At 39.0% G+C, this 14,236-nt stretch overlaps 1 protein-coding gene across 1 annotated transcript in view; it reads left to right on the plus strand.

Moving 5' to 3' along the window:
- Nucleotides 1–12,621: 12,621 nt before the first annotated feature.
- DSTN (destrin, actin depolymerizing factor) overlaps nt 12,622–14,236 on the plus strand; it is a 47,291-nt gene continuing 45,676 nt past the window's right edge. Inside the window, exon 1 of the mRNA XM_024559197.3 lies at nt 12,622–12,971. Coding sequence (XP_024414965.1) covers nt 12,969–12,971 — 3 coding nt within the window. The 5' untranslated portion in view covers nt 12,622–12,968. The remainder of the gene's footprint in view (nt 12,972–14,236) is intronic.

Below are 14,236 nucleotides of genomic sequence, written 5' to 3' on the forward strand. Positions count from 1 at the left end.
TAGAAGTATCCCATCCACTCTAGCCATCCTGTCCCAGCTATTGGGGGGAAAAATACTGGAAAACACTTGTAAAGTTCACAGTCCACAGGCACAGACTCATTAAAAGAGTGAGACCTAATCACAGAACTATAGATAGCTTCCCCTCCCCACCACACCTCATCATCACATTACTAAAGGCCTATTCACTGCAGTTCCTTTTCCCTAGTATATCATGGTAACCTAGCAAGAAAAAATGACAAGAAATACTAGAAGGCAAAAATCACAATGAAGAATGCATTTAATGGGCTTACTAATAGACTGGACACAGCTGAGGAAAGAATCTTTAAGTTAAAGGATATATCAAGAAAATCTTCAAAATCAAAAAGCAAAGACAATACTGAAAAAAAAAACAGAAGAGAAAATACAAGAACTGTAGGACAGCTACAAAAAGTGTAATATATCTGTAAGAGGAAGACCAGAAGAAGAAAAAGAGAAAGGAATAGAAGAAATATTTGAAACAACAGTGACTGAGAATTTCCCTAAATTATTGTCAGACACCAAACAACAGGCCTAGAAAGCTCAGAGAACACTAAGCAGTATGAATTCAAAAAACAAACAAATAAAACCCAGAAAACAAAAACAAAACAAAACTACATCTAGGCATATCAGTGTCAAATTACAGAAAATCAAAGATAAAGAAAAAAATTCTGAAAGAAGCTAGAGGAAAAAAACACCTTACGTATAGAGGACCAAAGATAAGAATTATATCTGACTTCTCCTCAGAAATCATGCATTCAAAAAGAGAGTGGCATAAAATACTAAAAATGTTCAGAGAAAAACCCCACCAACTTCAAGTTCTGTACCCAGCAAAATTATCCTTCAAAAGTGAAGGAGAAATAAGGACTTTTTCAGACAGACAAATTGAATTTGTTGCCAAGAGACCTACCTTGCAAGAAATGGTTTATCTATTTTTATTTTTTTATCCTCACCAAAGGACATGCTTAGAGACATGAAGGGTGTGGGGAAGAGAAACAGAGAGAGAGAGAGAAAGAGAGAGGAAGAAACATCGATCAGCTGCCTCTCATATGCACCCCAACCAGGGACTGAACCTGCAACCTAGGTATGTGCCCTGACTGGGAATCAAACTGGCAAACTTATGAAGTATGGGACAATGTTCCAACCAACTGAGCTACCCAGCCAGGGCACAACAAACGTTTTAATAAGTTCTTTAGCTAGGAGAAAAATATATAGGTGAGAACACGGATCTACATAAAGAAAGAAAGAACATTGAAGAAATAAGTGAAAGTAAAATGAAAATTTTTATTTTTATTCTTTTTTTTTAAAAAAAACAGCTTTATTGAGACAAAATAACACTGTACAATTAAACCTTTTGAAGTGTACAATTTGATGGTTTTGGTATTTGACATTATTCATTTTTTAGAATTGTAGTAAAATGTATATGATATAAAATTTGCCCTTGTAACCATTTTAAGTGTACATTTCAGTGGCATTCAGTACAACCACGGTGTTGTGTAACTATCCCTACTATCTGTTTCCAGAACTTTTTCATCATTCCAACCAGAACTGTGTACTCATTAAACAATATCCCCATTTCCCAGCCCTTGATATTATTCTTAATTGATCTAACAAATAAGTTTATTCAAATAATGGCAACAATTATTTGATTACATATGTTTATGTATATCTGTGTGCATGTACACATGCTTATGAATGCTTCAGGTGAAATAAATGACAGTAATGATAGGAATGAATTAGTATTATTTTGTTATTATAAGAAGTGGTAGAGTGTTACTTGAAAGTGAACTTGAATTCATTGTAAAGATACATTGCAAACTCTAGGGAAACTACTAAAGAAAGTAAAAAAAAAGAAGTAAAATTTATAAGCTAAGAAAGGAGAAAAATGGAATTACATAAAATGCTCAATTAAAACTTCAGAAGGCAGAAAAAGAGTGGATAACAAAAATAGGAAGAAAGTTCAAGGGTAACAAATAGAAAACAGTAACTAATATTATAGATATTAATACAACTACATAACAATTTTGAATGTCAATGGTTTAAATGTATCAATTAAAAGAGAGTTTCAGAGTGAATCAAAAACATGACCCAGGTATATGTTTACATGAAATCCATTTTAAATATAAAGACACATATAAAGTAAATGGATGTGATCAAAATACTATGCGAACACTAATCAAAAGAAAGCAGGAAGAACTATGTTAACTTCAGACAGAGCAGACTTAAAAGTTATTAGAGATAAAGAAGGGGGTTATATAATGATAAAGGGGTCAATTCTCCAAGAACATACAATTCTTAATGTGTATGCACCTAATAACAGTGTTAAACTACATGAAGAAAAACTGATAGAACTGCAAGAAGAAACAGATGGTTGGAGGCTTAACATCCCTCTATCAGAAATGGTTAGGTCCAGCAGGCAGAAAATCAAGAAAATCAGAAAGCAATCTATATGATACCACACACCCAGCATAAAACCATTACACAAAATACCAACAAAAGCAAAATACAACACAAAACACTTGCACAAGGTTTATTTCTCTGTAAGGCTATAGACCAAAGTGATCACAGTGGTTACCTGTGAGGAGGTAACTGAGACTATGGGAAAGGAGAGCAGAGGTGCTCAAGTAGCTTTCCTTTACTGTATTGTTGAATGTTTTATAATGAGAATATATTCACATCTTACTTATATGCTCAATTTATTTTTTTAAAAAGGGAAGCAAGGGAATAGGTGAACTTGTGGGGAGGCAGAAGAGAAACTAAAAATTTTTTTTCTACAAAATATACTGTCTTGCTAAAAAACTTTTTCCAGTCTATTAATTAACACTCAAATATCACTCTCTTCAAGCTCCCAATTATATAATATTCTTCCCTGCCACTCATAAATGTTATAAGTGAAAGTACCTATATGTTCACAGATTAAGTATGCAACAGCATATTAAGTATGTTTTCTAAATGAGAAATGGAATGTGCCCATCTTATATTTAAGGAGAGACCTCTTTTGAAAACTTTTTCCTTCTTTGGGATAAGGAGGAATGAAAATATGCAGCAAACTTATGTGTAAATGCAGAAGTTAAAGTTCAATGGGACCTTAAGAAAAATGCAGTTTCATCTTAGGTTATAGTGAACTGATATAGAAGTTTGTCTGATGAATTGTAAAACATCTTCAGATATTGGCTTACTTTGAATATGTATTAAACACCTACTATATTATCAGGGGCTATGCTAGATTATATACAAAATGTATCCTAAACACCCCTTGTCCTCAAAGAACTCAGTGTAATCTGGTGGTGGTGGTAATATATAAGGTATGTCTAGAAAAAGTAGAGCCATTATTAATATAACAAGAACAGTTTGCACGACACTGATGTAACCTGGCAGCCAAAGCAAGTGGACTAGAATGCTCATGCATGAACAATGACAACTTCACTGTACTAGTCACTGGGGGCAGTAAATGCTATTGAGCCTGTGTACTGTCTGGCTGTCACATTCAAAATTTCTGAGTGAGTAGAGCAATGGATCTGCATCAAATTTTGCATTAGGCTTGAACATTCTTCCGCAGAAACTATTCACATGATTTAGAAAGCCACAGCTATGGGCAACTGGTGATTGGCATCTTCATCATGAAAATGCTACCATTCATGCATCAGATCTTATGCAGTTTTTTGGCAAAGCATTAAATTACCCAGGTGCCTCAGCCCTGCTACAGCCCAGATTTGGCATGCAGTGACTTCTGGCTTTTCCGAAAACTAAAATCACCTTTGAAAGGGAAGAGATTTCAACCTGTCAATGAGATTGAGGAAAATATGATGGGAGACTGGGAGGACTGTGTGAGGTCTCAAGGTGCCTACTTTGAAGGGGACTGAGTCATCATTGTCCTATGTACAATGTTTCTTGTATCTCATATCTTCTTCAATAAATGCCTCTACTTTTCATATTACATGGCTGGATACCTTCTGGACAGACCTGTACAAACAATTACAGAGCTATACTAACAATGGGGAAAAACTACAAGGGTTTGCTACTCAAAGCTGCAGACTGGCAGCATTTGAATTACCTAGGGTCAACTGAGATCCCAGCCCTAACCCTCTGAAGCTGCATTTTAACATGATCTTCAGGTGACCAGGATGCTCATCAAGATTTGAGAAGTAATGAACTGTGGGATTATAGAAGGAGCACTACTGGTCCATTGGGAAGTGGTCAGAGGTCTACAGACTATAGGGTTATAGGAACATTTCAGGCCGAGAAGGAGCAGATTCATGATTACGGCAGTTAGAGTAAGAAGGGTTCTGGAAGAAAACTGGGCACTTTAGAAGTTGTGGGAAACAAGGCAGTTAAGGTAGGTTGAGGTGAGAGGCAAAAAGGCCAGGCTGACCTGCTGAGAATTCTGGTGGAAGCCATAGAAAAATTTAAACAGCAATGCAATAGGATCAGATTTTTATGTTTGAACATCACTCTGGAGGCAGAGTGGAGGACAAAATGAAGACAGGCTGGAACCAGCAGACTGTATATTTAAATGAGGACAATTCAGTTTGGGACTGCAAAGGAGGTCTTGAGTGCTCTTAGAAGTAGAAGTGGGTATTGAGTCCCAACCAGAGAGAGAAACAACAGTGTTCCAGCTGCAGGTAGATACAGGAATTTTCTTTCTTCTCAAAGTTACTACCCAACCAGTGGATTAGCATCATTTGGGAATTGTTAGAATTGCAAATTCTTCCGTCCTACCCCAGATACACTGTGTCAGAAAATCTGGTGAGTGGGGCACACAAATCCAATTTTCAGTAAATTCTTTTTAAAGTGAGAACCACTGCTCAGTCTGTCAAAAATACTGTAGCACATTGTGTACGTTTAGAATCATCACAACTTGTTTCCTTAAAAAGAAACAAAAAGAATGTGATGAGTACAGTCAAACCTCTGTTCTCAAACTTAATTCGTTAAATTTGCAATTGAAGAGACAGAAAAAGAGGGAAGGGAGGATATTCCTACTTCACTAGTCAAGGAAATGCTTGGGAAATGGGAAGAAATGCAAAGTTTTATTGAGAAATATCACCCTGACAAAGTAGCAAACCCTGCAATAAACTTGTACAATGACAAAGCAGTGTTTCACTTCAGGCAAGTGTAAAACACAAGCAAAACCAAAAATCATTGGGTAGGTTTTTAGTGAAACAGAGGCCAAGTGAGCCTAAAGCAAGATCTAGTAGTAGAACAAAGAGACAAAAGAGAGAAAAACTCCCAGAAGAACAGCTATCTGACATTTTTATGGAAGGGGATTCCCCTTCCAAACAATAACATCCCTCCATCTCTCCTCTCCATATTCAGTCATCAATAGCTCTCAACATTAAAGGTAAGTTCTAGTGTGTAAAAAAATTTTCATTTTTTTACTGTACATTTCATTTCATTTTTGTTAAATTTTCATTTACACTTGATGTCCTTTTTGTTTTAAAGTGTTAATTTATAGATTCAGCAGTGCGTTAGCCATGTACTGTATATAGGAAAGGTTAAAACAGGCAATTATTTGGAGGTCTACAACAAATTAATTCAATTTACATTATTTTTAATGTGAAAAATGATTTGGTTTTCAAACTAATTGCTTCTCGAATAGCTTTCTGGGACAAATGAAGTTAAGAGAAAAACATACACACACACACACACTGACAATCCTGTCCAAAAAACCTTACATTTGGAGAATTAAAATAGTTTTGGTAGCAGTCATAATGTTCTCAGTAGCTTAATTAAATAAAACCTAAAATAAAATTAAAAAGGGATCCAAGATGGATTAGGTGGGAGCTACACTAACCTCCTCCAGGTACATACTGGAATTACAACTAAATTATAGAAAAATCATCCTGAGTAACCAAATGAACACTAGCTGGAGAGAAGCCTTATAACCAAGGACTTACAGAAGAAGCCACGTTAAAACTGGTAGAAAGTGCAGAACTGTGAGAGGGCTGGCTGGGCTCCAGTTGGTGGCAGTTGAAGTTCTGGAGGCATATCTCAGCTGTGGTGGGTTCCCTCTGAGAACCGTAGGGTCTAAACCCTAAGACAGACTCCCCAGCCTATAGCTTCACAACGGGGAAAAAGTACCTACATAACATCCAGCTGTGAAAAGCAGTGGGATTTCTAGACAGAAACCCCAGGGAAGGACAGCTAGAAACACAGTCACCCTCTTAAAGGGCCAACCCACAAAATTTCATTTGCAGCCACTTACTGTGAGCTCCAGTGAAGAGAGGGCAGAGCAAAGTAAAGCAGCATGAGGAGAATCTGGGGTTGGTGGACTGGAGAGAGAGCTGAAGGGTCAGCTGCTGAATCACTGTGCTCAGTCATCCCCCTACACTGCAGAAGCTGTCTTTCTGGGGCAGAGCACTCCTCTCCAGATGGCATCAGCTTAGGGGAAACAATAGCCTCAGCCTCAGGAATCCTTCTTGCCCCACTGTGTGGAACTTCAGCCCTGCTGAGATGGACAGCTGGAGGCTCTTTCGGTGACAAGGACTAACAGGCAGCCTGCAGGCAGAGGCTGACTCTGGGTGCTTTGAGACTTTTTCTGACACACTCTGGGACCACTGCAGGTAAAAGCTGGCCTTGGTGCATAGCTTGGTCCTTTCCCCTAGCACCCAGCCCAGCACAGAGAACCTGTGGATCATTGATAGCTCCAAACACGTTGCCCACGGACAGTCATAGGCAATGACTGACATAGGCCTGTACCAGAGTCTTTGCAAGTCTACCTAATACAAAGAAACAAACACAAAGAGACAGCCAAAATGGGAAGACAAAGAAATAGGCCCAAATGAAAGAAAAAGAGGATGCTCCAGAAGAGCTAATAAAATGGAGCCACGTAATTTCTCAGATATAGTTAAAAGTAATGATTACAAAAATGTTCAACAGCATTAAAAAGGACATATAGATGATAAAAAAGGACCGGACAGAAATTAAAAATGCGATACCTGAAATAAGTAATACCCTGGAAAGTAAGTTAGATGAAGCAGAGGACTGAATCTGCAATTTGGCAGACAAGGTAGAAAACAACACCCAGGAGAGCAGCAAAAAGAGCAAAGATTATTAAAAAATGAGGAGAGTATAGGGACCATTGGGACAACATGAAGTGTAACACCATCCATATCATAGGGGTATCAGAAGGGGAAGCTAGAGCACAAGGTATTGAGAACCTATTTGAAAAAATGATGACCAAAAATTTCCCTAGCCTGGTAAAGGAAAAAGACACACAAGTCCAGGAAGAGCAGAGAGTCCCAAACAAGATGGACTCAAAGAGGCCTACAACAATACACATCATAATAAAAATGGCAAAGCTTAAAAACAAGAAGAGAACTTAAAACCACAAAGAGAAAGACAGTTAGTTACCTACAAGGGAGTTCCCATAAGACTGTCACCTGCTTTCTCACAGAAACATTTCAGGCCAGAACAGATTGGCAAAAATACTAAAAATGATGAAAAGTAAGGACCTATAACTAATGCTACTTTACCCAGGAAGGCTATCATTTAAAATTGAAGGAGAAATAAAGAGCTTCCCAGGCAAGAAAAAGCTAAAGGAGTTTGTTAACATCAAACCAGTACTATAACAAATGGTAAATGGCTTGCTTGAACAAGAAGAAAACATAAGAACATAGTTAAAAAATAAAATGGCAATAAATATGTATCTATCAATAACCATTTAAAAGTAAATGGCTTAATCAGGGGTGTCCAAACTTTTGGAGTCTCTGCACCACATTGGAAGGAGAGCTGTTTTGGGCCACACATTAGAGACATTGTGACATGTAATCACAAAAAAACTCATAATGTTTTAAGTAAAGTTATGATTCTGTGTTGGGCTGCATTCATAGCCATCCTGGGCTGCATGAGGCCCATTGGCTGCAGGTTGGACACCCCTGGTTAAATGATCCAATCAAAGGACATAGGACATAGGGTAGCTGAATGGATAAGAAAACAAGACATATATATGCTGTCCCCAAGAGACTCACATGAGAACTAAAAATACACAGAGACTAAAAGTAACAGGATGGAAAAAAATTTCATGCAAATATAAAGGAAAAAAAAGGCTGGGGTAGCAATACTTATATCTGGCAAAATAGACTTTAAAACCAAGGCTATAGTAAGAGACAAAGAAGGATACTAGGTAATGCTAAAGGTAACAATCCAAAAGAGAATATAATCCTAGTAAACATTTATGCACCCAATATAGGAGAACCTAATATGTAAAGCACATCTTGATGAGCAAAAAAGGAGATATTGACAGAAATACCGTCATAGTAGGGGATTGTAAACCCTATTGATATCAATGGATAGATCTTCCAGACAGAAAATAAACAAGGAGACAGCAACCTTAAATGACACACTAGATCAAAAGGATTTAATTGATATCTACAGAGCATTTCATCCCAAAGCAGTAGAATATACATACTTTTCAAGTACCCAAGGAATGTTTTCTAGGATAGACCACATCTTAGTATACAAAACAAGTCTCAATAAATTTAAAAAGATTGAAATCATATCAACCATCTTCTCTGACCACAATGCTACGAAACTAGAAATCAATCAAAGAAGAAAACTGAAAATATACACAGACATGGAAACTAAATAACATTTTCAAAACAATCAATGGGCTAACAATGAGATCGAGGAAGAAATCAAAAGTTACCTTGAACAATGTGAAAATGTGAACACAGAAACCTAAATTTTATGGGACACAGCACAAGCACTCATAAGAGAGAAATTCATAGCATTACAAGCCTACTTCAGGAAATGAGGGAGAAACTCAAATAAACAATCTAACTTTATATTTAAAGGAACAAAAAAAAACCAATAAACAAAACTCAGAGTGAGTAGAATGAAGGAAATAATAAAGATCAGAGCAGAAGTAAATGAGAGTCTCAAAAAACAATACAAAAGATCAATGAAACCAAAAGCTGGTTCTTTGCAGAGAAAAACAAGACTGAAAAATATTTAACCAGACTCATCAATGGGAAAAAAAAAAAAAAAGGATCCAAATAAATACAATCAGAAATAAAAAAGAAGCGGTAACAACTGACACCAAAGAAAGACAAAGGATTGTAATAAAATATTACGAACAACTATATGACAACAAATTCAATGATCTGTAAGAAATGGTTAAATTCCTAGAAACAAAGAATCTTGCAAAACTGAACCAGGAAGAATTACAGAACCTGAATAGACAGATTACACCTAGTGAAACTGACGGAGTAATAAAAAAAAAACACCCAACAAACAAAAGCCCTGGACTGGATGGCTTTACAGGTGAGTTTTATCAAACATTTACACAAGATCTAACATCTCTCCTTCTCACAGTATTCCAAAAAATTCAAGAAGAGGGAAGACTCCTAATCTCATTTTATGAGGCCAGCATTATCCTAATTCCAAAACTAGATAAAGACACTACAAAGAAAAAAAATTATAGGCCAATATCCCTAATGAACGTAGATGCTAAAATCTTCAACAAAATATTAGCAAACCAAATATATCAATACATCAAAAAGATCATACACTATGATTAAATGGGATTTATTTGGGGGATGCAGGGTTGGTACAATATCCACAAATCAATAAACATGATATACCACATGAACAACATAACAGATAAAAACCACATGATCATATCAATAGATGCAGAATAAAGCATTTCATAAAATCCAGCACTGATAAAAATGCTCAGCAAAGTGGTAATAGAGGGAAAACATATCATGTAATAAAGGCCATGTATGACAAACCCACAGGCAACATCATATTCAATGAGCAAAAACTACAAGTGTTCCCCTTAAGATCAGGAACAAGACAGGGATTCCACATTTGCCCGTCTTATTCAACAAAGTACTGGAAGTTCTAGCCATTGCAATTAGACAAAAAGTAATAAAAGACATTAAAAAGGAAAGGAGGAAGTAAAACTCATTTTATATGCAGATGACATGATCCTGTATATAGAGGACCCTAAAGATTCTATCAAAGAACTATTAGAACTGATAAATGAATTCATTAAAGTAGCAAGATATGAAATTAATATCCAGAAATCAGTTGCATTTTTATATGTCAATAATGAACTATCAGAAAGTGAAATTAAGAAAACAATCCCATTCACGATTGCTTCAAAAAAATAAAATACGTAGGAATAAATTTAACCAAGAATGTTAAGATCTGTACTTGGAAAATGATAAGATGCTGAACAAAGAAATTGAACATACAAATAATTGGAAGCATATGGATAGGAAGAATTAACATTTTTAAAATGTCCATACTACCGAAAGCAATCTACAGATTCAACGCAATTACTATTAAGGTACCAATGATGTATCTCACAGAACTAGAACAAATATTCCAAACATTTACATGGAACCACAAAAGACCAGGGAGTGATCTTGAGAGTGTAGAACAAAGTTGGAGTGTGTAGAACACACTACCTAATATCAAACTATACTGCAAGGCCATGGTAATCAAAACAGCATGGTACTGGCATAAAAACAGACATATAGGTCAATGAAACACAATAGAGAGCCATAAATAAACCCATGTCTTTATAGTCAATTAATATTTCACAAAGGAAGAAAAAATACAATAAGTTAAATATAGTTTATTCAATAAATGATGTTGGAAAAATGGGACAGATCATGCAAAAAAAGAAACTAGAGTATCTTCTTACACTGCACACAAGAATACGCTAAAATGGATTAAAGACTTAAATATTAGACTTGAAACCATGAAAATCCTAAGAAAACATATGCAGTAAAATCTCAGACATTTCTCATAGCAGTATTTTTTGACATGTCTCCTCAGGCAAGGGACACAAAGTCATAAACAAACAAATTGGACTACATCAAATTAAAAAATTTTTCCACAGCAAAGGAAATCATCAAAAAAATGAATGAGCAACACACTGAATGGGAGAATATATTCACCAATACATCTGATAAGGGGTTAATATCTAAAATTTATAGGGAACTTTAAAGCCAACACTAAAAAAAAAACAAACAACCCAATTAAAAAATGGGCTAAAGACCTTAACAGACACTTCTCCAAAGAGGACGTACTGATGGCTAATAGACACTTGAAAGGATGCTCAATGTCACTCACTAATCATCAAGGAAATGCAAATTAAAATCACAGATATCACCTCACACTAGTCAGAACAGCTATCAAAACAAATCAACAAGTGTTAGCAAAGATGTGGAGAAAGGGGAACCCTCACACACTGTTGGTGGGAATGCAGATTGGTGTAGCCACCTGGAATGTTGTATGGATTTACCTCAGAAAATTAAAAAAGGATCTGCCTTATGACCCAGTGATTCCACTTCTCGGAATTAAGCCCAACAAACCTGAAACACTGATTCGAAAGAATATATGCACCCCTATGTTCATGGCAGCAAAATTTACAATAGCCAAGATTTGAAAGCAGCCCAAGTGGCCACCAATAGATGCGCTGCGGGTGGGGGGGGGGAACCCTACCATACACTTACAGAATGGAATACTACTGGCAGTAAAAAGGAAGAAAATCCTCATGGATGGACCTGGAGAACATTATGCTAAGTGAAATAAGCCAGCCAGAGAAAGACAAATACCATATGATTTCACCCATATGTGGAATCTAATGAACAAACTGAACTAACAAGCAAAATGTAGACAAACTCATAGATAAAGAGCAGGCTGATAGCTTTGGGGGTGGGATCTGGGGTTGGGGATGGAGGGATCCAGCAAAGAAGAAAGACAAGAACTCAAGGTGTGGTAATTGCAGGGCCAGGGTTGAAGGTGGAGAAGGTATAGGGGTGATAAATAGTAATGGAAACATACAATTTAAAAAAACCACACAATTAGATAATAAATAAAATTAAGTAATCATCCCAGTTGTAAATTCTTTCTATTCCCTCTAACGCCGCAAAAACATCCTCAGGAAAACCTTTGGGATTCTTTTTGGTCCTTTGAAATCTGTGTTTCTATTGCAACCGCCCATTAAAAAAACACAATCCCAAATTTAAAACTCAAAAAACGGAGCAGCGGGGCTGGCACCTTCTTCTCAAGAGAAGTGGGCCGTTTCCCAGCCACACCCCTGGGCGGACAGCCGGGCCTCTTTCCTCAGGCTGTTCCCAAAGATAAATAAAGCTCTCCGCGTTTTTTCCAGACCTGAAATTAGCGGTGACTCAGAGCACTCGGTATGGACTCAGTCGCCTCAGGGAGAAGGAAAAATGTGCAGATTTCTCCCCTCAGGCAAAGGCCCGACTTGCTGGCCGGACCAATCAAGGGAGGATGGCGGGAATCGCACCAAAGTAGGAAAAAAATGTGGGATTGCGTACCCCCCCCCCCCCCCACCGCCTGCGACTGGGCTTCCGCAGGTCTTATTTTCAACTCCCTCCCCCGCGGCCCCGCCCACCACCTGCCCCCTCCCTCTTCTTCTCTCCCGACTCCAGGTCCCGCCCCTTAGCGGCGGCGCACACCTGGCCAGGTAGCTACTTCCTTGTAAGGCCAACGGTTTTGCAGTGGGCGTGGCGCCACTTGGCCCCGCCCAACTGGTGGGAGTTGCGTCACCCGCCTCGCGTCATCCTTTACCCGCCCCTCACCGGCAGGTGCCAGTCCAAACTCCGCCTCCTGTACCCTAGTAGAAGATAGAGAAAGACCCGTCCCTCCCTCCCCCTGGACCCGAACTAGTGAGAGAGGATCCCAGTTTCCAGAAGGTTAGGAAGTTGTCCCGCCCGCGAGTTGTTCAGAGGGCCGCCTGAGCGGGGCGTTTCCAGCCCAACCGGTTGCGGAGCAACGGCGGCTGGCGCGTGACGTGTGTATTGTCGTGTTTGGGCTGGAGGCGCGTGTCCGCGCGCCCGTACCCTAGTAGGCTCGCGCGCCGCGTAGCTTTCTCGTTGTGTCGCTCTGTCCGGCTTCCGTGAGGAGAGCGTTAAGCAGACTCAGCCTCCGCCGACTTCTTCCCCCGCGTCCGTGCTACCGCCGCGGTGAAGATGGTGAGTTGGGGGAAGAGCGAGGCTGGAGCCGGCGCCGCGGGGGTCGGTCTGAGGGGCGAGCGTCGTCTGCTCGCCCAGGGGGGACCCAGTCCCTGTTGCTGTCTCCCGACAGGAGAGGGTTTAGGGCGTCTGCCGCCCGCTGGGGCCCTCGTTTTGGGGCGGCTCCCCCAGCCGCTACGTTGGTCGCAGCTGCTGTCCGACTGCCGCGTCGCCTCAGTGGTTCCTCTCGCCCGAGCCTTGGTACCACCAGCCCGGTTTGAGCCCCTCCGCCTTCGGTGAAATCAGTGGGGTGGGGGGTGTCAGAATCCTGTGCGGGCCTTGTCGGGGCTTGTTTCCCCAAGGCCCCGCGCAGAGGCGGCCAGTGACTCGTGGCGAATTTCGCCTGACAGGTCTGTCCATCTCGATGAGGAAAATAAGGCCTTTATTGAACAACCTTAGAGGGCGAAATGATCACTACGAGCCTGACCCTGGCATGATTAAGAACGGGTGGCCTTGCAGACGCTTTGTTTGTCGTATCTGGCAATCAGCTTCCACCAGCACTCTTGTCGTGCTTGTCAAGCTTGGCAGTGTCTCTTAACCCTCGCCTCCCCAATCTCTCCATGTATGGTTGTAAATTTTCTTTTACCTGTAAACAGTTTGGCTGTGCCAGAACTTAACATGCAAGGTGTGGCACGATCCTGGATGCTAATAAAAACAAATGAAAAGACTTTTGAAAAGTCCGTTAAATTATCCAAGTCTCTGAAAAGTAAACAGAAGCTCAGTATATGCTAGGTGATGGATACTTGGCTTAATTTACATATTTTTTCCTCTACGCTGTAATTCCAGTTGTAATTCCAGCATTCTTAACTGGACAATCAAGTAGAACATTTTGTCAAGTAGAACATTTGCACACGCTATTACCATTTTTGGTCAATGGTTTGCAGGCAAAAGCTTACCAGACTTTGCTATAAATATTACACTGTTTTTACATCTGTCTGCCTGGAAGCAGTTGGTACCAGCTTATCTGCATACAAAAATGTCTTCACTGAATAACAATTTTGGTTTTTCTTATGGTGGTGCAGACTGTCTCATTAGTGGAAGAAATGACATTAATCAGTAATTTCTAAATGATTGGGGATATGTAATTGAAATTTGATACTCAGTTTCTGGTTCTTATTTGGTTTAATTTTGTAAGCTACAAAGAGGATCAGCATTTTAAGACTTTTTAACCTTTTTAAGATTATAAATATATATAGTACTTTATACTAAAAGACTTTTGATCTAAG

Source organism: Desmodus rotundus, chromosome 6, assembly GCF_022682495.2.
Source record: "Desmodus rotundus isolate HL8 chromosome 6, HLdesRot8A.1, whole genome shotgun sequence".
Classification (NCBI taxonomy): domain Eukaryota; kingdom Metazoa; phylum Chordata; class Mammalia; order Chiroptera; family Phyllostomidae; genus Desmodus; species Desmodus rotundus.